Source organism: Cyrtonyx montezumae, unplaced genomic scaffold (genome assembly GCF_038088225.1).
Source record: "Cyrtonyx montezumae isolate F1298 unplaced genomic scaffold, pur_monq_1.0 scaffold_26, whole genome shotgun sequence".
NCBI classification, from domain to species: Eukaryota; Metazoa; Chordata; class Aves; order Galliformes; family Odontophoridae; genus Cyrtonyx; species Cyrtonyx montezumae.
Window position 1 is genome coordinate 4,491,546 of NW_027072003.1, and position 23,921 is coordinate 4,515,466.

General features: G+C 53.0%; 3 protein-coding genes across 3 annotated transcripts; 1 reads left to right on the forward strand and 2 right to left on the reverse strand.

The window, feature by feature from the left end:
* Window positions 1–1,116: 1,116 nt before the first annotated feature.
* CDKN1A (cyclin dependent kinase inhibitor 1A) lies at window positions 1,117–1,902 on the reverse strand. Its single transcript, XM_065740220.1, has 2 exons — window positions 1,488–1,902; window positions 1,117–1,199 (listed from the first exon to the last, which is right to left on the reverse strand). The coding sequence occupies exons 1-2, from the start codon at window positions 1,891–1,893 to the stop codon at window positions 1,150–1,152; spliced, it is 456 nt and encodes a 151-aa protein (XP_065596292.1). The 5' UTR covers window positions 1,894–1,902; the 3' UTR covers window positions 1,117–1,149.
* Window positions 1,903–11,622: 9,720 nt separating this feature from the next.
* Window positions 11,623–16,817, reverse strand: SRSF3 (serine and arginine rich splicing factor 3). The gene is made up of 6 exons (XM_065740439.1): window positions 16,719–16,817; window positions 15,982–16,189; window positions 15,044–15,178; window positions 12,863–12,901; window positions 12,128–12,214; window positions 11,623–11,888 (listed from the first exon to the last, which is right to left on the reverse strand). The coding sequence occupies exons 2-6, from the start codon at window positions 16,185–16,187 to the stop codon at window positions 11,861–11,863; spliced, it is 495 nt and encodes a 164-aa protein (XP_065596511.1). The 5' UTR covers window positions 16,188–16,189; window positions 16,719–16,817; the 3' UTR covers window positions 11,623–11,860.
* Window positions 16,818–21,141: 4,324 nt separating this feature from the next.
* On the forward strand, window positions 21,142–22,299 carry LOC136050970 (parathyroid hormone 4-like). Its single transcript, XM_065740165.1, has 2 exons — window positions 21,142–21,230; window positions 21,897–22,299. Exons 1-2 carry the CDS (start codon window positions 21,142–21,144, stop codon window positions 22,297–22,299), a joined length of 492 nt encoding a protein of 163 aa, XP_065596237.1.
* Window positions 22,300–23,921: the final 1,622 nt, after the last annotated feature.

Sequence of the window (23,921 nt, forward strand, 5' to 3'; positions counted from 1 at the left end):
GCACTGCAGAACACCCACCCCATCCTCACGAACAGCAGACATTCAAAAGGCTCCGTCCTACAGCTGGACATCCCAAAGCCCCGAGCCATCATCTGTCACAGCCCCGACCCCACAGAAATCACAGCTCCGTGGGTGCTGCACCCCTACAGCAGCCCCCACCCCACACACAGCATCCCACCCCCCCAGCAGTTATTCCCATTAACGGCCACCCATTCCCTTACATGAGACAAGTGTTTATTCAGTCACACTCGCAGACAAACAGGTATTTCCCCTTCCAAGAAAACCTCCGCAGCGTTTTCATAAATAAACATCGAGTGCTGGGAACTCTGCCAGCGTCCCTGACAGCAAAGTGCATCACGGTGTGAGCTGGGAGCAGCTCCCATCTCCACCCGGGACCACCCCTGCACCACTTCGAGTCCCAGAGCAGAGGGACAGGAGGGGAACCCAGAGAAAGTGCTGAGACCCAACAGCACTGAGAGCCCCGAGAGCAGGGCTGCGTCCTACGGGGCATCCCTGCGTGGCAGAGACAACAGGCAGAGCCCAGGGGTCCTGCAGAGCCACACCAGGGTCCTCCACCACAGCTCCAAAGTAGGAATAGTCCAGCTGTGAGCATCGCTCTGCCCCTGGAGCAGCCTGGCAGTGCCAAGCAGCAGCTCTCCATCCAGGAATGAGGCACAGCAAGCCAAACCATGCTCGCAGCAGTGCCAGCCGTGAGTCAGCAGAGCACCGGCCCCATGGGACACCTCCAGTACATCTGTCACCACTGCTGCCCATATATAGTGCCATTGAGTCACCGGGAGCAGCTCACACCCAACAGTGACCCACACCAGAGAGGCTCTGAGGGATCTGGGGCTGCTGGGACACAGCGTCCTCCAGGGGCAGGCAGTGCCAGCAGGACGGTGCTGGGCCACACCAACGCGGGGCAGAGGGTGCTCACCCATCCCAGTCCTCCTCAGTCCCTTCCATGGCCTTCAACGTGGGCTCCTCCCATCCATTGCACACAGCGTGGGGCCCTCGGGACCCCACAGGGACTCATAAATAGGGAACTACAGACTCAGCATCGCTTCGCACAGACAGCTTACACAGCTCAGGGCAGGGAAGGAGCCACACTGCCCCCAGGGCACGTCAGCATCCGTCCCCACGCAGCGGTCACAGCTTGGGCTTGTCGTGGACAGCTCTTCTCTTGGAGCTGTAGAAGTCTGGAAGGGAAATTGGGTCGTGAGGAGCAGCAGGAGAGGGCAGCACCCCAACCCCAGCCAGGTGTGCTCACACCCCCAAAGCCCCGAGCTTATGGGGCATCACTCGGTCCCACCACATCTCCACCCCTGAGCCCAAGGACGTGCTCCAGCCACAGGAACTGAAGTTGATGAACTGTTCTGGGGCATTTTCACCTACGGGACATCCAAACTGCCCAGCCCTCAGCTGGCCCCGAGCCACCCCACGCAACCCAACCCCTTTCAGGACACCGCACCCTCAGCAGCGCTCACCTTTAATAGTGCTCTGCCCGCGTTTCAAGTGCTGTGGAGAACCGACCCTGGGGAGCTCTGAGCTCTGCTGGGACGCCCCATGGCGAACCCCACCCACACCATCCTCGGGGGGGACCCTGTGGGGCACCGAGCTCCTGTTGTCACCGCCGCTGGTGGCCTCGGCCAGGCTGAGGCCCCCCCGGGACGGCTGCTGGGCCAGCAGGACCCTCTCCCACTTGAAGTGCCCTTCCAGGGGCGTCTCCGTCTCGAAGTTGAAGTTCCAGCGCTGCTGAGCTTCTTCCAGCTGCTGCCTCAACTGCTCCTTAAAGTCGTTGTGGATCTGCTCGTGGTCTACGGGGCCGAAGAGGTTCCTGCACACTTTGGTGCTGCACGGTGTCGGCCTGGCCCTGCTCTGTGACAGCGGCATGGTGGCTGCGGGGACAGGGACGGGGGGGGGGGATGTGAGTGGGGCAGAGCTGCACGCAGAGCAGGACCTGCCAGCACCGCTGGGGTCGTGCATTTTGGGGGTGAGAATGGGGTGGGGTGTAGGTCAGAGCACGAGTGAGGGCAGCAGGTGAAGCAATGGGGACCGGGACGGATTGTGTAACCGGGGAGAGAGAGCGAGGCTGTTTTCTTTCAAATCAAAGCCAACAGTTCCTCCCGAGCGGAGCCCCCAGGGGCAGAGGGACCCCCGCAGCCCCCGCTGGGTGAGCTGCTCCGGGATCGGGTGCTTGTGGAGCTCAACCCCCCCTCGAGCTGCAGGGATCACCGAATCCCATCAGAAACGCATTCAAGGGAAGAAAAAAAATACATATATCCCTGCGTGGCAGCGCTCGCAAAGCCGCAATCACGACAGGTGAGCACACCTCCCCCCCCCCAAACCTCAGCACGGGGCTCCCCCCCTCCCCATCGCTTCACCGTCGGCAGTGACCGCTCCCGTCCCCGTCCCCCCCCCACTCCAGGGACGGATCGCCCACACCACGCGTAAAAATAACCGCTTCCTATCAGCAGTGTGACCTCACCGCCAGGCGAGTCCCAGCACGTCCCGGCAGCCGCGGCAGGTAATGGGGGGGGGGGGGAAGGGGGGGTACACCGCACCGCATCACCTGCGGTGCTGCCGCTCCCGGAGGGACCGCGCTGCGCGGAGCCCGAGGACGGGGGGGCCCCGAGGGGTGGGGGCTCCGAACGGCGCCCCGCAGCCCCCAGAGCCCGACGGGGCACCGCAGTGGGGACAACCCTCCTATCGACACGACACGACACGACACGACACGACCCCCCCCGGCTGCGGTACTGCCGCTTTCCTCCGCTCCGTGTCGGTCCCCGCTCCGCACTCACCCGCACCGCTCCGCGCCACTCCGAGCAGCGCCCGGCCGCCTTCCCTTTTCTAGGAGCAGGGGAGGGGCCTCACGGGATTTCCCCCCCCCCCCCCGCCCCGCCCTCATACACATCCGTTAGCGGAGGGGACTCGGCGTTCCCCGTCCCCCGCCGTGGGGACCCCTCCCTCCCGCCCCCCAGTGGGGTTGCGCAGATCCCCGCGTGGAATCCGGGGTATCGCCTCCAGCGCGATGCGGGAGCCCCCCCTCCATATCCCCCCCCCCCCCCCCCATACTCAGGGATGCGGGCGCCGTGACGCAGTGAGCGGGGCCGGGGAGCACCCGCTGCCCTGAGCCCGGCGAGCAGCAGGAACAAGCCCGTGCATGTCCAGCACGCAGCGACCTGGGCACGGCCGCAGGGACGCGTGGCCCCCCCGCTGCGAGTCCCCCCCCCTCCCATCCCCCCCCCCCCCGGCCCTCAGTGGGGAAAGGTCCGAGCGCAGGGCAGCGCCCACGGGGTACCAGCACGCGGTGCTCGGCCCCGCACCGCCCCGCAGCACCGCGCTCAGCTCCGTGCGGTGCAGGGCTCGGATGCTGCAGCAGCGCTCAGCGCGGTGCAAACAACGGACACGGTGATGTGGGCAGCGGGGGGTGCGAACACAGAGCTGGGGGGGGCGGGGGGGGGCAAGGAGACGGCAGCACGATTGCAGGAGATGCACTAAGGAGGGTTCAGGCGCTCGTGCAGGGCGGTGGAGGGCACCTCTGCAGCCGGGGGGGGCTCAGCAGGACCCTCGGTGTGCACAGCCCCTGTGCTTCTGTTTCCAGGCTGGACCAGCAGCCCCCCCCCCCCGGCCCCAGCAGGCAGGGATATGTTGGGACATGTCTGGCTGCAGCAGCCGTGCCACGCAGCAGTGTTTTCCAGCACCTCCTGCAGCACTGGGCCGGGCCGAGGCGGCTGCTGTGGGGTTGGGTCCCTCCGGATGGGCACTGTGGGACGGGGAGGAGAGGGCCCTTGGAGCATTTTGGGGATGCGAAATCATCCCGATTTAATAGCGCACAAAACCCATCCCGGCCACGCGGGGGCTGGAGCTGAGCGCTGCCGGATCTGCGGGGGGTGATGGGCACGGCTGCTCCCCGCACCCCCCCCTCCCCCCTCGTGGGCTGCTGCAGCTCTCCTGCTTTGCTATCCCATTCCCATGGGAAGGATGCAACCAGGAGCAGCTCCCGGCCCTGCGCGGTGCTGTGCAGCAGTGTCACGTACCTGCAGCTTGCTGCTCCCTCTGCATGTGATGGAGGTGCACTCAGCACCGCAGCCTCTGGTTGTTGCTGCTGCTGCTGCTGCTGGTGAGGTCCTCCAAGGGAGAATTGGATGCTCACTGCTGAAGCGAGGCTCTTTTTAATAAACCCCCCTGAAATATCAAAGAGAGAACGAGGCTGTCAGAGCTGTTTGAAGCAGAGGAGTGCAATGCACAGTGATCTCCAGCGACTGCTGATGTGAGAGAGTGAGCAATGCTGCAGTGGGGCAGCAACGGAGAGGAGTGATGTGAGATGGCTGAGTGCTGTGAGTCCCCACAGCTTCGTTTGGAGGGACACATCCCAGGGTGAGCCAGCACGAGGTGGGCATCCAGTGTGGTGTCTGTGGGGTTGGGATGGGGATGGGGTTAGGTTGAGTTGGGGATGGGGATGGGATGGCGTTGAGTTGGGGATGGGATGGGGTTGGGGATGAGATGAAATAGGGTTGGGTTGGGGTTGAGATGGGGTTGGGATGGGATAGGGTTGGGTTGGGCTGGGGATGGGGATGAGATGGGATGGGATGGGGTTGGGGTTGGGTTGGGGTTGAGTTGGGGATGGGATGGGGTTGGGGATGAGATGAAATAGGGTTGGGTTGGGGTTGAGATGGGGTTGGGATGGGTTTGGGATGGGATAGGGTTGGGTTGGGATGGGGATGGGGATGAGATAGGATGGGATGGGGTTGGGGTTGGGTTGGGGATGGGATAGGATAGGGTTGGGTTGGGCTGGGGATTGGGATAAGATGGGATGGGATGGGGTTGAGACACTGGTGTAGAACCAACACGCAGTGGAAATGGGAAGTGGAGAGAGGAATGGCGACAGGGTCGGGGTCAGGCGGTGTGTGGTGAAGTCTGCAGTGACATCATCAGCAAAAAGGGGAAAAAAAAAAGCGTGATTAATGCAGAAGGTGGTACAGGAACTGAGGAAAAGCCCAAAGGTGACTCACGATGTTCAGTCCCAACAGTGTGTGGTAGGAAGAGGTCGGCCTGGGGACCAGGAGTGGTGCTGGGGACAGCATTTCCTTCTCCCCCTCCAGGTGCAGCCCCCGTCCCATCCTCACCCACTGCAAGATCTGTCCCAAACCCCCACGGTGTCACTGTGGGAGAATCCTTCCTTGCAATTTGCTTGGAAAATAGATCCTAAGGGCTGATGGCAAAAGCGATATAGTAAATGAATGCAAATTTCCTAACTTCAAAGTACCCTTCTTCTGAGGCACTTAAAACAGACAGGATGTTGCTATCAGGGCTGGGAAAATCCTTTGGGAGTGTTTCCTCTCCCCAGGTAGGTCCCAGCAGACGCTGAGGGCAGAGGAAGCCGCCTCAGACACGTATGCAAACTGATTATTCACAGCAGGCAGGGAGCTGTGAGTCAGCCGTGCTCAGCAGTGCTGGAGGAGCATGCCCAGGCACAGCTCTTCTGACACTGAGTTTCGTCCTTGCCAGGGACACGGTGAGCAGCACCCCGATGCTGGGGGTTGGATGGAGCTTTGGGCACATCAGCATCATGGAGCCGCACGTCCTGAGCCCACGAGGAGCATGTGCCAGGAGAACTCTTGGTGGGTTGGGTTGCTGAAGTGCAGTCCGTGCTTTGAAATGTACTCACGTGGGGGAGTTTTCTCATCAGTGGACCACTGTGTGACGGCATGGAGGTGTTCTCCCAGGCAGAACCCAGCAGGGACAGCAGGGACTGAGCAGAGCTCCTCGCCCAGCCCTCCCCAGCAGCAGCAGGCAGGCTGCTTCGGGGGTCTGGTGGTGCTGGAAGGTGTAAGGAGACACGGACCGTTGGGAGATGCAGTGTTCCTGTTGGATGGATCCGTGCAGAGGGATGAAGCAGAAGGGCTCAGGCAGATGGGCCCCTTGGTGCCATTGGGATGATGGTGGCAGTGCCACGCTGTGCTGCTCTTCGAGGCATGAGGAACTTGGGTGCCACAAAAGCCTCCATTTCTGCCCAACCTGATAATGAGGGAGCCGACATCACCGCGCCGTTTCTTTGGCAGCTTTTCCATGTCTCAATACAAAGCCCCTTTGACCAGTGCTCCCAGTGCAGAGCCCTTTGTGCCCCAGAGACCTTCAGCCCTGTGCCAGATCTGTGACACAGAGCACGTGGCCGTGCAGTCCGGCGAAGCACAGCACCCCAAGGAGCAGCTGGGGCTGAGCCCATCCCCCACGGGGCACAAATCATCCCCTCCTCAACACCCCTCACCCACAGGAACACCCCGAGCAGGTGTGAAGCAGCCCAGCTCTGAGAAGCACAGTGCCACATTCACTTGGGATAGGTACAAGATGCTCCGCTGGGGACCAAGCCACGAAACAATGCCGTGAATATCCAGGCACAAAAAACCCTCCTCAGCAAGATTCAGATCTCCAGGATTTGGGGGTTTTGTTATCTCTGCTAACAAGCTTTTTTCTTTCAAGGAAGGGGGGGTGGGGGGAACGTGAAGGCTCTTAATGAAGTGCTCACGCTCCAGCAGAAGTCTAAATGAGCCCAGTGTTCGGCTGAATGGCGTTTATATCCCGACGAAGGCTGTTTTCCCATCAGCTCTTTGAAGTGCCCAATTAAGTGATTTTATAACTAATAGGATTTTCCCAGGAAAGAAAGACAAGAATGACAAAACGCTGAATGCTTGATTAACTCTGCCCCTAAAAGAACTTGGATCGTGTTAATTGACTGTTTCCCTGCCATATACAGCCCTTGTTTGCTCCATTTATGAAGGCATTTTGATGAGACACCGGACCCAGCAGAGTGGAAATAGAGTCCCAGAGAGCACAAATGGGGGATGAGCCAGTCCCTAAAACAAGGCTTTGCATACTGGAAATATTCCTGGAACCGAGCTATGAATTGTTCACTTCATTCAGCCCCTCACTCATTTTCATCCGAGATTGTTTTTAGCCCCATTCATAGTCATTAACGTAATTGCTTCACTGACTTTCCATGAGCAGCTTGGGAGCTTTGTGTTGTGTTGTTTTTCTTTTTTCAGATGGCAGCAAAGGGGCTCATTGTTCCTCGGGGCTGCAGGGAGTACCTGGCTGCAGAGCTCACGCGCGTCTGCGTGGTTATTTACTGGCTGCTCTCAGGGTGCCAAGTTCCCGTTAGATGGGGTGGACTCCAAGGACGGGGCTGCCACCAGCAGCAGAGCCTGGTGCTGCCAGGAGGGCTGAAGTGCAGCTCTGCAGGCACGGTGCAGCTCTGGGCCCTTTCACCTCTCCTCTACCTTCTTGCAGACCAACTCACAGAGGGAAGGATCAATCCAGAACGTCCACAGCTTTCTGGCTGCATCCAGCCCTTCCCTGCACACAGGAGGAGCTTCACGTCGGCTCCTCCCACCAGACAACACACAGGTGAGGTGCTGCTGATGGAGGCTGCCTTTCTGCATCAGCTGTGGCCATGCTTGAAATCCACCAGGAGCACCATCTGCCCCACATAGCCACACAGAAAGATGTTCCTATGGAGGGCTGTTGACTTACGGTTGCTCACCTTCAGAGCAGGCCCTGCCCCAGCACAGCACCCTCCACCCAAAGCAGTCAGACAGGAGAAGCACAGGAGGAGTGGCTCCACTCATCACACCCTGACCGTGCCCACACAGAGCCCCAAATCCAGCTCTGCAGGACGTGTGCCAGCCCCAAACCCTGGCTGGTTCTCTTCAGCACTGCCTCACAATCTCCTCTTGTGTCACACGTTTCAGTGCAGGCAGACTGCACTCAGCTGCTGCACAGCACCGTGCAGAGCAGGAGCTGTGTGCACAATATCCTACAGAGCCACCAGCAGTGGTGTGGCAGCAGGGAGAGGCTGATTTACACTTCCCTCTTCTCGTGTCAGTCCCCTCCAGCAGCAGATCACCCCTGGTCTGTGCCTCCAATGGTGCTGCTGTGAGTGTGGGCACAGCAAGACATGGTGCAGCGCTGCCCAGCCCTGCCAGAGAAGGACGAGAGCTTCCTGGTGCTCATACAAACCTTTTTCACTTTGGTTTCTCTATGAGAATCCATACAGAGCCCAGGGAAGGAGATCTGCTGATTTGGAGGTGTTGTCAGTAGTGAAGCAGCGTCCCATGTTTCACCCACCAGCAGTGACCCTGTGCAGAACCCTTCCTGTCCTCTTGTAAGAACATTTGTAGACAACCACGTGTAAAATGCAGATGGAGTTGAAACAGGAAGCACAAAAACCTGACAGTGTCCACAGAACTGATCAAAAACCACACCACCAGTCCGTGTCCAGTCATCAGAGTGCAGAACTCCTGACACCAAAGCTGCTGAGCCCTCAGCCGTGAGATCCTGAGAAGGATGTAACCTGGCCACCAGAATGGCACCGCTCCTGAACCCTATCTTCAGCTGTGGCAACCTCCTCCCAGAAAGCACATGGTAGTCATGCATGAAAAGCCCATCGATTCCAGCACCAGGAAGAACAGCACTCAGCTCTGGCTGCTGCAGTGACCTACTGTGTTTTAATGTGGCAGCAAATAATGTCAGGATCAGTCAGAACTCAGCGACTGCAAACATCTTGTACCAAACAAGAGCTGCAGCCCCGTCTCCAGCAGTGGGGGAATCACTGCGCAGAGTTCCTCGCAGTGAAGCTGTTGTCAAAACAACACGCTCGCAGCTCACCGAGGCCTCACGCCGGGCAGCTCCTCCTCTGCTGGCAGCGGTGCTCGTGTGCCCCAGAGGAGGAACGTCTGGGTCTGGTTGACGCGGGATTAATCCCAGGGTAGAGCGTGGGGTAACAGCGCTGCAAGCGGCGGAGTGTGGCTGGATGGACGCTTCCCGCGTTGGGTTTGCTCCCTAAAAGCAAGCGACCAAAAACGGGCGGCTAAAATCACTTCGAGGACCAAACAGAATCACGTCGAGTCAGTGTGAAGATTTGTTCCACTCGCAGTTATGTCAGCCTCTAAGTTATCAGACCAATGAGTCACTTGGGAACACGGCGTTCCTACTGCGCTGCCTACTGACGCCTTCCTGGATCTGCTGTTTATTTCAGCCCACGTTTGTTTGACCAGCAACAAAACATAACCGTAGTGCCCCAGTGACCCAGCCTGAGCGAAACCTCACAACCAAACTCCCAGACAGCATTTCGAGGAAGTCAGGAGCCCTCCCAGCAGCTGGGATACCCGTGAGGTCCAACACATCAAAGTGCAAGCTCTGCACCTGGCTCACTGCATACGGGCTGGGGGTGTAAGGATGGAGCACAGGGAAGGGAAGGCTGCAGGGAGAGCTGAGATGTGGCCTTTGGTATCTGAAGGCAGAGGGTTCTAGGGTCAAACCTGAGCTGTTAGAATCACGCTTCTCCCTGTCTTGTCTGTGTAAGAGGTCGTTGCTGCAGCTCTGCTCTCTCTTCCTAGCTAAGCTCCGCCACGCAGTGCCACCCCGGCAGGATCTCACAGCAGCAGCTCTGTTTTTAGGATGCAGTTTCTGCAGCGCCGTACGAACGTGGGTATGGGGACACTGACTAAAGGCAGCAGAAATGGAAGGAAGTTGGTCAAACGTTCTGACACTGTGGAAATGTCTGTCCCATGATGCTGAGACGCTGGGACATCCTGCGGTGACACGACCACTCCTCGAAGGAATCTATGGGGAGAGGAGAGGGATGTTCCTGGCATTAGGTCAACACGAAAACCTCCTCGCCTTCCCTGCAAGTTGCCGGTTCTGGTTCCCATCTAAACCCCACCTGTCAGATAGAAACGCTCTATGGAAACCGCCGCCTCCACCTATGTATGAATCAGCACTCCTGGTCCAACTTCCTCACCGAAGGGAGCAGTGAAATACAGTCAGCAACCTGAAACTGACAGATTTCCAGTTCTGCCGTCCCTCGGGTGCTAAAACCACAGCCTGCTCCCCCAGAGCACACACTGTCTGCAGTGCTTCAGGTTTCTTTTCCCTCAGCTGTGGAAAATACCGATGGTCATTCATCCTCAGCCCCCAGCAAACCCGCAGGTGAAGCAGGATGCCAGCACAGGCTCAGCCCCCAGGCTACAAGAGCTTCAACCCTTCCCCAAAATCAAACCCAGGGAGAAGCACACAGAAGTTAAAGAAGGAAACACATGACACCATCCCAGGCTCGGCTGCCTTTCACCTAACACAAACACCCCCGCAGGAGTCATCTTGCCATCACTTTGTGACCAAACCCGACCAGAACCAGCGGCTGTTTGCCTTCAGGGCAGAGTGGCACCCAGCAGCGGGAGCACCCTGACCTCTGCTGGGGACAGAGCACACAGCTCCTGCTGGCACAGCCCCTCCCGCCCTGGGAGAGAAGGGAACCCGCGTCAGGGACTGCAGCTCAGGCTTCAACTTCCACCGTGGGATGCAGCAGCACAGCCGAAATTAAACTCCCCGCAAAACCTAACACGTAGACGTTTAAGCTCTCAGGCTCCCCGCCCTCTTACGGGTCTGATTCAGACCACTAAATGCCTTTTGCATAACCCACCCCTTCCCTGCTTCTTTGTGGAGGTAATGCTGCTCGTGGCACTGCCATCCCTCAGCAAAACTCCTGCAGGAAAACTAAGCTGCAAAAAAAGACACCAAAGACACCATGCACAGCAGCTGCAATGCCACTGGCAGCTGTGAACCCAAACCTGCTGCCATAACCACAGCCCCAGCTGCACATCAGGAAATTAAGCCACAGGACAGTTAGGTGTGATGGATTTAATCACAGTGAGAACTGATGGATACAGGAGAGAAGCTGCCAGGCTGTTTGGGAGCTCCCGTTAACACCTGAGCTGTGTTGTGGTTTCAGACTTCACACAAAGCTTATAGATCAGCACTTCCAAAACCGCTATGAGTACTGCAAGTATCACCAACCTACATCAGGGATGCAAAAAACTGACAAATCTGTGATCTCTCTCTTACACCAGAACAGCACTTAACACTGTTCCAGGTGTTAGTCAGATGACACTGGGCATAAGCTCTCTGCACTGGGACCAAGTTGCACTGTCAGGTTCAAGTGTGTGTTGTGTGCTAATGTATACAGCAGGTACTCGAGTTAAATACTGAACAACAAGTTGTAACCAAAACTTTAATCCCAAGGATCTCACAAAAGACATTTTACAAGTGACATGAAAATTCTTGTACAGTAAAGAAATGTTTAATTCACAACTTTTACAATGTACCATTACACATTCAACACATCCACTCCAGCTGTCAGTTCTGCTGTGTATTTGGTCTGTTCAGAGGTCCTGGAATAGATGGTCAAGCTATCATCTACATAAGAAGCACTCTAGTCACATGAAGTACAAAATTAACTGATTCTACAGCTAAAAAATTGTCTATCGTAATACGAAGTAGCTCCGTTCCAGGTAATGGAAGTCAGAACTAGAGCTCAGGATAAAAGCACAGCTTGCTCGTTCCCTTTAACACTCACTGGCTCAACGTGACCACTCCACAGACACCCGGGCCTTCCTCTGCACCAGCACTGCTCACACCACTGCTCTGCCACAAGCACATCTCTGCTGCATGCTCCCCTCCACAAGCTGAACCCCAGCAGAGACACACTGCACAATGTCAAGACCAGAAACACTACCTATGCGAGACAAACTGGTAACCATTCAACACAAACAGCAAGTATAAGGGTACATTGTAAAAAGTGATTAATATTACAACTCATATGATCTGCTCAGAACCATATACAGATTCACATCTTTACATCTGCCACCTGTTACAAGATACGAGGAACAAAGCAAGTTCAACAGCTAAAACATTTTAAAAATGCACCAAGCTTTATGAAATTCCAAAACAAAACAATGTTCTGTACATACTCCCCCTGTACTCAGATCTAATGACTTCCTGTACACAACTCCTCCTCGAGGTCTTATTTCCTCTCATTTGACCTGGAGCGACTGCAAGAAAAAGAAAACCAAGCACACATTAGTTTGAGTAAGGGCAGCATGCTCTGCTTCAAACCTCCCACCCCAACCCAGCACACGACAGATGAGCGTTTTGAAATACTATTCCAATTACAAAATAGCATTAATTCCAAGGTAAGGCACTGAAGACTGCTCCCCCCGCAGTGCATCTCAGTATTATGAGACACAGCAGCAGCCATTTAATGCTCTGCTCAGAACAGTGAGCTGCCTACCTGCGAGACCTGGAGAAGGAACGAGAAGGCTTATGGTTCCTCTCCCGTGACAGTGATCTCTCTCTTCTTCTGTCTCTGGAGAGGGACCTGTTAAGAGATTGCAACACAAGATGATTCTAACACCGGAACAAAGTTGAGCTCGTTAAGATTTCACAGCTGCCTCAGGAGATTGCCTTTGGGACACTGAGGTTTTTGAACTGTTCAGACAGGGAAAACCTTTCCCTTTCAAAGGCTGCGATGAGAACCATCAGCTTGTGCCAAGCTGCTGCCAACAGGTTATCCTTTTCTCCACAGCAGTTTAAATCCACAGATACCAAGAGGCAGTGCCTCAGCAAACTCACTGCACCAATATGTACTCCAGCATCCTGTACTACACCTTATCCAAGGCTACATATACACCCACTGTGTCACCACCTAACACATGGCAGCATGTGAGAGCTGCGTGCTCACGGGACAGGTTTGTCTTTTATCACCTGGATTAGCAGCACAGCACATGAAAGACTCTGGGCAGCCTTGCAACGTGAAAACTTATTATTTCTGCTCTTAACACACTTCAGCTGGTAGCTGTGGCATCTCCTACGGCTGAGCAAACTCGAGCAAATGCACTTCTCCAGTGTGCTGAGCTACAATGCTTCCCCAGGAACGTATGCACAGACACAACCCAAACACAAATCCGTTTGTTCACTTTTTCCATCTCTCCAAGGATCCCGTGTTTAGTAACAGATGTGTACATACCTGCTGCGGCTGCGAGAAAAGCTTCTCCTTCGTGGTGATCTAGAACCAGAAAGAGAATGTGAGGCTTTTTATCAACCCTTCCAGCATTAATGGGGTGAGGCATTTCCCAACTTGTCAAACTCACTGTTGGGCCCTGGGAACGTGCCAAGAATAACTGGCATCCATCATCCAGTAAAAGGCATGGAAAGATTAGGCAGTAAACAAAGCTCAGTGTGAACAGCACATTTCCAATCACCATTTCACTTATAACTAAGAATGCTTCATAGCAGAGTTGTCCAATGCAACACTTCCATTTCAACTAAATACACTGCCCAAAACACCACACCAAAGTCCCACAAGTGGTTCCAAAAAATAGCACAGACCAAATGTTTTGGAACCCATGCAAGCCAAAAAGGTCCATGACAAGACATAAAGAGATACCAAGTGGAAAAAAGTGAAAATGCGCTCAGTGTCAATATTGATAACGCCATTAAGTGCTACATTAGAACTGCATATCTGTGACTGTCATTCTTAATGCCATAGTGTGTTTAGACTACTTTAAAAAAAAGTAAATAACCTTAGCTCGGCCCAGTTCATCCCAAAAAGTAATTGTTTTAAGTTCTGAAAACTGTTAGTAAAACCGTTTAAAGGTGATAGGATTTTTTTTTTGCAAGGAAAAGCTAGGTTTTGTTAGAGCTTTATTAAAAATTTAGCTTGGCATCTCACATGCAAACAGACTCGTTTTTATGTTATTTACAGTAAGACTTTCCATATCACCCTTAAAAGTTTCCTCAAGCAACATAGGTACGTTACCATTCAATTATGCACAGCCAGCCTTTGATTGAGAAAAGTAATTACTTATAAGCCGCTTACTCCTTATTTTAACCAGCAGTAAACTGTATAAGCAGGAAAAACTTACTAGTTTTTGGTTTCAACAAGCTAGAAATGGTGAGGTGAGGCTGCCGGACTGACTGCCAAGAAGAATTTGCTGAAAAGGTTTTGCCAGATGTTGCGTTGTATTTAGTTGGTTGGCGAAGGGGGTGTTGTGGATTTTTCCTGCTTTTTTGTTAGCCGAAGGCTGCTGCTGTAGTTGTTGTGAAGACATTTGGTAAATAAACAGCTGAGCTGATTGGCCGGGAATGTGTGGGCGGTCGAGGTGGCTGCTGCCGATTTGGTTAAGGTTGGAGAGGAGGCTGAGAGAAAACAGCATGCTCGGGAACCAAAGGGCGGTGCAACCTGACGACTGGCCATGCCTGGGTCATGTGAAACGACACCAGCCAAGCTGAATGGGGCGCGCTGGTCACATGACGCTGAAAGGGCTAGTTGACTGGCTAATGCAGACTCAGAGGGTGGTGAGAAGAGACATGATGGTGACTCTGTAACGGGTTCATTTTTATTAATAGATGGACCAAAAAGCATAAAAAAAATGAAAAACAAGCCATCAGTACAACCATCTATTAGCTAACAAATACTCCTACTGTGTTATTTTTTTTCAACAGCAAAAGGGTAAGCTTGAAACCCTGACTCATGAGGACTTCACTCACCTGCAACAGGTAAATTCAGTCCTGCAAAAACCACGCTGCAGACTTATGCACCAGACAAGCTAGTCTGGGACCAAGAACGTGCCAGTTACCAAAAACGCTGCTACATTCTAGAGCTGGGTTTCAAATCTCAAGTGACACAACTGCCACACGACGCTTTAATTTCAAACCGATGCTAAAGTGTAAAGGTTCTAGAAGTTTAGAGCAACTGTTACTCGATCTATTATTAAACAGCTGCCTACTTATTAAGTATTTAAACTGTGCAAACAAAGCGGAGAAACATCTGCATGAAAATGCTTAGCTGCTGTATGTCATGTTTTGCCATTATGGAATAAAGGAAAGGAACAACCTAAGTTGAAGTATGGGGAAGAAAGGGAAAATGTGACTAGAAGATGAGCAGATTTAAGAGGAACGAGGATAAATCCAGGACAGAGGGCGCTCACTACCAACTTGCATAGTGACCTAAGGACAAAAGCCAACATTCAACACAACTTATGTTCACCTCCATTTTCTCTCCCCCTTTTTTTTGTTGTTTTTTTAAAGCATTTGGCACCTCCAAATTGTGATCAAATAGATGAATGTTAACAACATGCTTATAAAAAGCCTGCTCCTATGATGCTAAGTGCCAAGAGCTCTACAAGTGTACTTCAACCTCGGGTACCTGCGCCGAGGAGGAGGACTCCTTCTGCGGTAGTCATCTCGAGGACGCCGGCCCCACGAGGGAGGTGGGCCACGGTTCCGACTCCGTTTTTCACCATTGGAGAGCTCAACTCTGACACGACACCCACAGAGGGTTCTGGGAAGAGAGGTTGACATTGGTTACATTGCCACCAACAACTATCTGCAAAAAAACAAGAAAAACTACAAAATTAGATGGGAAAAGGAACAGACCGAATAGACAACAGGGGTTAATAAAAACTCTGCAGAGAAGGACTGTGGTGACCCCGCAGCCAACGGGATGAACAAGAGCCAGCAGTGTGGCCCTGAGGCCAAGAGGGCCATCAGTCCCCTGGAGTGAGGGAGGTTCTCCTCCCCGCTGCTGGAACAAGCTGCCCACAGATTTGGCAAAGCCTCCCATTTCTGGAGATATTCAAAGCCCACCTGGGTTCTCTGCTGTACAACCTGTTCTAGAGAACCTGTTGGGGGCAGGGTTGGACTGAGGGATCACCAGAGGTTCCCTCCAACCCTTATGGGTCTGGGACTCCATAATTAGCAAAGCACATCGTATTCAGAGTGTAAAAAAATAGGCTACAGGTAACAGATAAGAACTCTGTCCACTTCTGGAAGCTCACCATGCTCTTCAGGCAGCCAGAGCAAGAACCAGGAAGTGTCTCTCTGAGTTCAGCTTCTTTAAAAAGGAACTGTCTTGAATTTTAACAGAGTTGAAGTCACATCTAACTCAAGTTTCACTCCAAAACGTAAAATCAACCTCCCCACTGCTATTTTTGCACCATTAAATAGGCCTATTCTTATATCACTGCTCAAATAAACACTGCACAATGGGTATGTTGGCAGCTGAACTTTCCAATTTTAAACTATCATGAGCTGCATCCTCTTACTTTCGCCAGACAAACCCGACACACATTAAGCACGTTTTACCTTCCATCTAGTTCTCTTACAGCATCAGCTGCATCTCGTGGATCTTCAAACTCTACAAAGGCAAAACCAGGAGGATTCCGTGCCACCCACACACTGCGCAGTGGTCCGTAGTAGCCAAAAGCTCGCTCAAGTTCAGTTTTGTTGCCATTGTTCCCAAGGTTACCCACATAAACCTTGCAGTCCAGCGGACAAGAGTCACGATGCATGGCTAAGACAAGGGAATAAAAAAAGCGAATCACACGTTTAACATAAAGCGTTGTTGAGGAAGGAATCATTCAGCTACTTGTTTTGCTCATTAGTTTTATGATAGGGTGGAACCGTCAGTCCTCTAACTCGGTGAGGGAACGCTCGCTGTTTCGGGGATTTGCGATTACTTCTACACCCCCTACTGCGGAACAGGCCGGGCCTGCAGGGGGAGCGCTGCGCGGGAGAAGCGCTCCATTGTTCCCGGAGCGCGGAGATCCGCCCGCACCGCGGGGAAAACGGCGCCGTTTCCGGTCTGAGCCGCGCGGAGAGCGCTCAGCGCCGCACCCCCCGCGGGACCCCCGCCCGGCCTCGCCTCTCCAGCCGCGGCTGAGCGGGCTCCACTGCGGCCTACCCGCCCGAGGCCCAGCTTGACAAAATGGCGGCGGCTCTTTGTTCGCCGCACGCCGGGCCCCGCCGCTTCCGTCCGCCCTCGTGAGGAGCGGGACCGCCGGCGCCTCTCCCACCCCGCCCTCCGAGGTGGAGGTTCTCACCGATGTTAAGAGGGAGGGCGCGCGAAGGGAGCTCGCGCTAAATTCGCCGCCGACTCGACCCTCAACGAGACTCCCGCTCCGCTTTTCCTCACTGGACAAAATGGCGGTTAACCGGTGCCCCTCCCGCCATTATATACGGGAGGTGCCTCCCACATGACGTCGCGCTGAAGCGAATCAGAGGCCGCCGTTCTGCTGATTGACAGCTCCCCGTGTCCCGCCTCCCTCGATGCGCCTGTTCCCGCCGTCCAGCCCAAAATGGCGGCGGGCGGGATTTTCCTCAGGGCTGGAGGCGCCTCCTGTGGAGATTTGCCATTCCTCGCCCCAAAATTCAATTTCGGGAGCTGGTTATTGCGGGAAGGCTCCAGACACGGAATTAGGAAAGAGGCAACGCAGTTAGGAAATCTGTTCCATTGGCTAAAAAGGGAAAAGATTAATTTCCTTGCTTTCTCTGTGTAATACATTCAGGTCGTGCTTTTTAGGATGCTCCACTCACAGTGCGGGTTTTGCACCTAGGAAACCATTACTACACGAGGGCAGAGGCTCTGAATAAATGTGCTGAGCAAACTGGTGTTCCTAAGGCTTTTTGGTGAAGCTTTGGTAACGAGTTCAACACCGCTGCCCGTACTGCCATGTTCACACAGAGCCGGGTCTGACACTTCTCCAGGCCTGGACTGAAACCTCTAGATGGAAATTGACATCTCTGAGCCTGACAAACTGCAGTGCGACTCGTGTTTTAATCCCCTGATCATGGGACGATGCAGTGGATTCAGGGACAAGATTTACAACGGCCCACTCAATCCGAGGGATTGCATGTGGGATTTCCTTCCTCGCTCCGTCCTGCAGGGGCAGAGGGATAGCGATGGCCGCTGGGTGCGGTGCTGCAGAGATCTCCTTGGCCTCTGGGTTTGCTGCCAGGTGTTATTTCCTCTGATCTCTCAATTAAGGAGGCCAGGAAGGGAGAGCAGCCGTTCATTAGCAGCTGCCTCACCAGCAGCTCGGGGGAACTATATTTACCATCCAAGTGTGGTCAAACTGTTTCCTCTGTGCAGGGCGGTGCCTTTCTTGCCACACACCGCAGTGAGCAGCTCAGAGGGATTTCAGCCTGGTAGGCTACGAGAGGACAAAGAAAGTGGATTTTTGCTGGTGAATCGTGGAAAACTGCACGTGGGAAAGATGCACCAGGTCTCTGTCCATCCCCCTGCAGACAGAGGGTCCCTCCTGCAGCATTGAATTGAATTTTAAATTCCAGGCTCCAGACCCCTCTTACTCTTTGCACTTTTTCTTTGTTTTCTGTTCCCTGCCCCCAGCTGGACCTCCAGCCTTTCTCTTTCCTCTTTCCCACTGAGCCATGCTCCCTTCCTGCTGCACCTGCTTCCCCTGGGGGAAACAAAAGAATCACTCATGGGGAAACAGCAATTTGCACAACTCTCCTGCAAAGCTCACCCTGCAAAAGGTGGCTGAGCAGCAAAGGCAAAGGCCAATGCCAAGTCAGGTCTGGAAATGCCACAGGGTGGGAGCAAAGGCCTCTGAAGCTGAGAGTAAAGTCTCTGGTGTCTGCAGGGTGCCCTGAGACCCGAGGGAACCGTACTGCCATCAGCTGGTTTGCCATTTGTGATGTGTGGAATGAACGTTTCCATCATAATCAGAAATATTAACTGTTATGTTTTCCTTAGAAATAATGCAAACCATGGAGTCAATCCCTGCGAGCATCTCTCCCTCTCCGCGCTGTGCATGTCTCTTTGCACCGAATAACTGTGAAAACTGCGCGGTTACTGCAGTGCATTCTGTTCTCGGGGAGCTGATAGGAAGTCACACAGGTTAATTTCACTTCTTTTAAGTCTTCAGGTGGAAACAAACGTCCAACGGAGACACGTAGCCACAGCAATGCACTTGGGCCGTTACAGAATGCTCCAGGAGCCCATTTACTGAGCCCGTGTCAGTGTCTGTGACCCACCTGCAGACGCCTGGATTGATGCAATGTCTGTTCTCCTGGTGCAGGCACCAGTAAGTGCAGTCAATGAAAGCCCATTATGTGACGGAGGCTCGAAAAGTTCAGGGATAAATTAGACGAGATGTTTCAGTCCTGACTTCGGTCCCAACTTCGGCCAATGCTCATTAGTCCCTGAAAATGTAACTATGAAACTTTGCCTCCATGGGTGGATAATTCAGTGACACTGCGCGCTACCCTGGAAACTGAGATGAGAAGCAGGCCTCTGCTTTAGCAACACTTAACAAATGTCATTTTTAATTGGTGACACACTTCATACACTTTAATGAGTGACACTAACAATTGAGGCTCACATCGTCAGGAACACTTATTTGATTGCTGAGAAATAGCAGGGCTCACAACAAGCTGTCATGAGGAATACAACAAAGAGGATGTCATGTCCACAGAAGCTGCGAGAATGTATGAGAGGGTGAGAACACTGCTCCCAGGGCCTGGCCTGGCTGTGTTATTATCAGAGAGTGCATTTCCACTCACCTGAGACTCAGTTTAACGGGAGGGTGAGGTGGTACCTATGTGAAATGAACAGGTAGCTGATGGTAACACCGAGCAAATGGTACCTGCAGTGATTCTTTTCTCAGAGAACACAAACACACTCACTTTCATTTCTTTGGAGAAATAGGGTCTGGTCCTCTGTTTAGAGTTAGTGGTTCAGCCTGGTGCTCCAGTGCATCCACACCCTCAGTATCCAAATTGTACTGAATTATCTGGCTAGATATCACAAAGCAAGTATCCAGACTTGCATTTCAGTAAGTCCTATGGTTTCAAATCACATCAGAATTTGGCTTCTTGCCTGAGCTACTGCTTGCATTTTTACCATTTATAAGTTGATAAGGCTTCTCCACATCTCCCCAAGATCAAAAACAAATAGGTTTTACTGTGCACACAATGGATTTAAATGAGATTTGTACTGAGCATTAAAATCCAATGGATCTGGATTTGTAAATACTGTATTTGTAAATACAAAGTCCCCAGATTTACTGCAACTAACTGCCCTGTCGCACCGTGCTGACTTGCACTACAGACTTACAGTGCTGTTTAGATTCCACCCATGCAGCATTTGTGTCCTATTCACGAGTCCAAGAGCACAGCAAAGCACACCAGAGACCTTTTTTCTTGATCAACAGTGAATATCCCTCTTCCATCATCTTGGGGCACAGTAACACTGCGTCAGAATTAAGGTCTCAAAAACCCCCAAACCAACAAACAACAAAACAGAGGAGACAGCAAAAGAATAATGTACTTCCCACAAACTCATGATCTCCTCCTTAGTCACAGCTGAACATTGTAGAATCTGAGATTTATTGTGATTGGAGATAGTGAGTGCCCACATTTCAGTGACACGAGAGGAGAGGTCTTAGTCACAAGGTGCTGTAGTGATCATTGTTGCTGTGCTTCCTGGGCAGGTATAAAAGCAGCTGAAAGGCACTTCATTGCTGTCATTGCAACTGGAACATCACGAGAGACCAGCAAGGAGGTGCAGCTCTCCAAGACCACCAGTGAGTAGATGATGTTACCCTCGTGACTCAGAGATGCTTTTTAGTTATTACACAATTTTCTGTTGATCACAGTATGTGAGCATAGCGTTGTGTGTGAGCAGATCCACACTGCGTAGGCTGTGATACCATGCAAGATGTAAGCATGTTTTATCTATGTATTCATCTCTGTGTACACATGGGTATTTAATACAGGTATTTTTCATTGGAAACAGTATGTGTTCTTCTTTCATGCCTAGTTTAATTTGAACATATCGTCCAAGGAAATCACTCAGAAAGTAATTCTCTTAGATGAGAGTAATCTTTGTGCACTTTCCAGTTGCTTCTCTTAAGCCAGAACTCCACTTCCTTACCGAAAAAAAATACACACCATCACTCTAATCTGATCCTCATGAGCAATGGCTGATTTGGATGGCAGTAACGACCCTCATACTGCTCACAGAAAGGGCTGTATTATTCAGGTGCAAATCCCCAGGGCTGTGTCCACATTTTAACTTGATTTGCATGGTCCTGTCTTAAGCTCTTTCTGAATTTTGTGACAGATGTTTTAAGCAGCAATCCTGATCGTTTTGTTAAATTTCTGCTTGGTTTTTATCAGGAAGATCTCTTGCCAATTCCGAATGAAATAATCTGTGCCTGCAAATGCACAAGAGTAGGAAGCAGTATATTGAGAGGGAAAGGAGATTTAGGATTCTCAACAAAGAAATGCATACATTTACCAGGAAATCTACTCATCTTTTACTGGTATACAAGTCCACACGTCTGATGTTCTGGGAGGTTCTGGGTGATGTATCAGTGTGCTGCTCCACTTGTACTAGTGCTTGAAGGCTGAAATCCATTTTGTCAGGTGAAGAGAAGGAAAGACTTCTGGTCATACCGTCAGCTTCTTGTCCTGCTGATCTGATTTCAAGAAGAGAGAAAAATGTTCCTGCCCCAGAGATCTCTGCAGATGGTTATGTTTTTGGCAATCATTTTTCTGGCCTGTTTTGCAACATGTCGAGACACTGACAAGTAAGCAATATTATTCCTTTACTTAATATCTTAAGCAGACTGCTTGCCTTTGATTTAAGAAGCTGTATTCTTCACTGCTGTCATTTGCTCCAGGCATAGTGGAAGAAAATTGTATGCATTGTATTGCCTTTTACACAATACAGATCATATCAGATGCAGAGATTATACTATATGCAGTACCCTTCTGCTGATGCTTTTGAGAACAGTGTAGCAAAGCATGGAAAGATGTTCAAAGCAAGTCATGGAAATGGCACATACTAAAATTCCATAATTAGGTTCCCACTTGGATCCAAATCTGCAGCAGAAGCCATAGCAGCAATGGCTTGTGTGCAATGGTCGATTTGGATGTCAGCAAGAGCACTTGTATTGCCCATGGGAAAGGTTTTATTACTAAGGGTCCAATTCCCACCTTCAGGAGCTGGCTGCCTGGCTGCTTGGCACTGTCTGAGCGGGCTCTGCGTGGGTCAGGCTGGCTCTGGGCAGCAGCACACCCAGCCTGTCCTTGAGCACAGCACCAGGGCTGTCCCCCGTGTCCCATGTAGAACAGCACTCCTTCCTGAGCGTTGAGAAGAAAGTCAGATTGATGGATGCAAATCAGTGATTTTGAAATAGGAATGTAGAACCAGCTGTGCTTGTTTGCTAACTGAACTCTTTTTGCTGTTGCAGTAAAAGAGCAGTGACCGAGCACCAGCTCATGCATGACAAGGGGAGGGCATTTCAAGGACTGAAGCGCCTGATGTGGCTCCACAATGCCCTGGGTAGTGTGCACACAGCCAGCAGCAGGGATATTTCCCTTTCAAATGCCATATGGGATTCGCAGAAGAGCAGAGATCCCTCAGATCTCTACAACAGCATCAGCAGAGATGAGACTTCAAACCTGATGAAGCAGCTCCTGGAACTGATGGGAGATGGGCAAGGCTTCCCCACACTGAAGAAGCAGTTTTTGCTGCAGAATCCAAAGACGCCAGAGGGTAACTGGAACCCACAAGACATTTCTGATCTCCTTCAAATCAAAGAGTTTGGCAGAAAGAGAAATCCCAGCAACCAGCCTCAGAACGTTTCCCACTAGCCCCCACCCAGCTGCCTGTGCACTGCTTTAGATACACGATGCTTTAAGGAAAGCTTACACAGAGGTGAACTGTGAAGAAGAACAGCGACTATTTGTTCCATTTCCTATTTGTAAGTGTTGAACACAGAGTCTTTTAAGGAGCTGGGTTGTCTCCTAGCAGGCAGGCTGAGCATTATGATTGTGAGACGCAGGGATTTGAGCAGGCTTGCCCCTCGTGGCAAGGCCCTCCCTGTCTGTTAGCAGGACCTCACAGGGCTGTGGCTTTCCTTCAGTGGAGCAAGCTTTTGCAATGCCAGAGGCAGCAGATCCACCCCTCCCAGCCTAAGCATTGCACATTAACCTTCTGCTGGTGAAAAAGATGAGAATCACCCCCCAGATCCCACATTCGAGCCTTAGCTCTCAAGAATTTCCACCTCCTCTGTGTTCCCATGAGCTCCCACAGTGCAGCACCTTTTCTGAGCAGAAAACCAACCTCACGGAGCCAGCCGTGCTTCCTCAAACAGAAACACACCGCTCGTGGGTCTGTCGTTCACCTTCAAACTGACCAGGTCTGTCTAAGCAAAGCAACGTCTCATTGAACTGCAAAGTCAATCTTTCACAGATGCAATCTGTCAGTTGTGATAGGAATATGTAGAAACGCAAATAAAATGATCGTCTGCTGATCTCTGCAGATGGAGCGGAGGTCATCACCGCGCCCTCGGTGCCCCCGCTCACATCTCGCCCCTATAATCGCTGCACGGTGACACAGCGTACACCTCCGTGTAACTAACCCTAACGCCCCCCCTCCTAACCCTAACCTCCCCTAACCCTAACCTCCCGCTCCTAACCCTAACTCCCCCCCCCCCCCAATCACCCCGTGTAGCAGCGCGCATGCGCCGCCTCAGAGAGGGCGGGGCCGCGTATAACCCCGCCCCTCGGGCGACGGGGGCGAGGCGGGGAGGAGAATGGCGGCGCATGCGCGGTGCGGCCACGGCACTTAGGGCGCTCGGCCCGTGCGGGGCTCCGTGGGTGCGGGGCGGGGGTTCCGCCGGTTCCCGAGGGGTGCACCCTCCGCTCGGCCTCGCTCCCAGCCCCCGCCCGCCCGCCGTTTCCCTCCGCTGTGATCACACCGCTGCGGTCCGTTCCTCTCCGCCCCCTTCCCGAGGGGGGGCTCCGGTAAGCGCCGGCGCTTCCGTGCCCCTCTGCGGGGTGGGGGCCGCTCCTCGGGTCGGGCGGGGCCGCTTTGTTCGCTCCGCTATGCGGGAGCACCTGGCGGTGGTTCTCCTTTCTCCTCCTTTATTTTCGCCCTCCCTCCTCCTACCTGCAGCTCTTGAATCACTCCCGCTCTGTTCAATGGGAAGCGAAACCGTGGAGGGGGGAGGGGGGTTTGGCACAAAGACCGCTCCGTACGGTCCAACCCGAGCCCCCCACCCGCGGGGCTGAGGTCCTGAGGTTGCGTTTCTCGCCTCTGAGTTCTGGGGCGATTCGGAAAGCGGAGTGACACCGGCAGGTGACCCGCGCTGCCCCGACTGGGAGCGCTGGGAGAGGGGCTGTGCGTGTTCAGCGCTTTGGGTCTGGGGGGATTTCGGTGTAAATGGAGCTCTTGGTGTCCTTCTCCTTCCTCGGTTGCTCTGTTGGCTTTT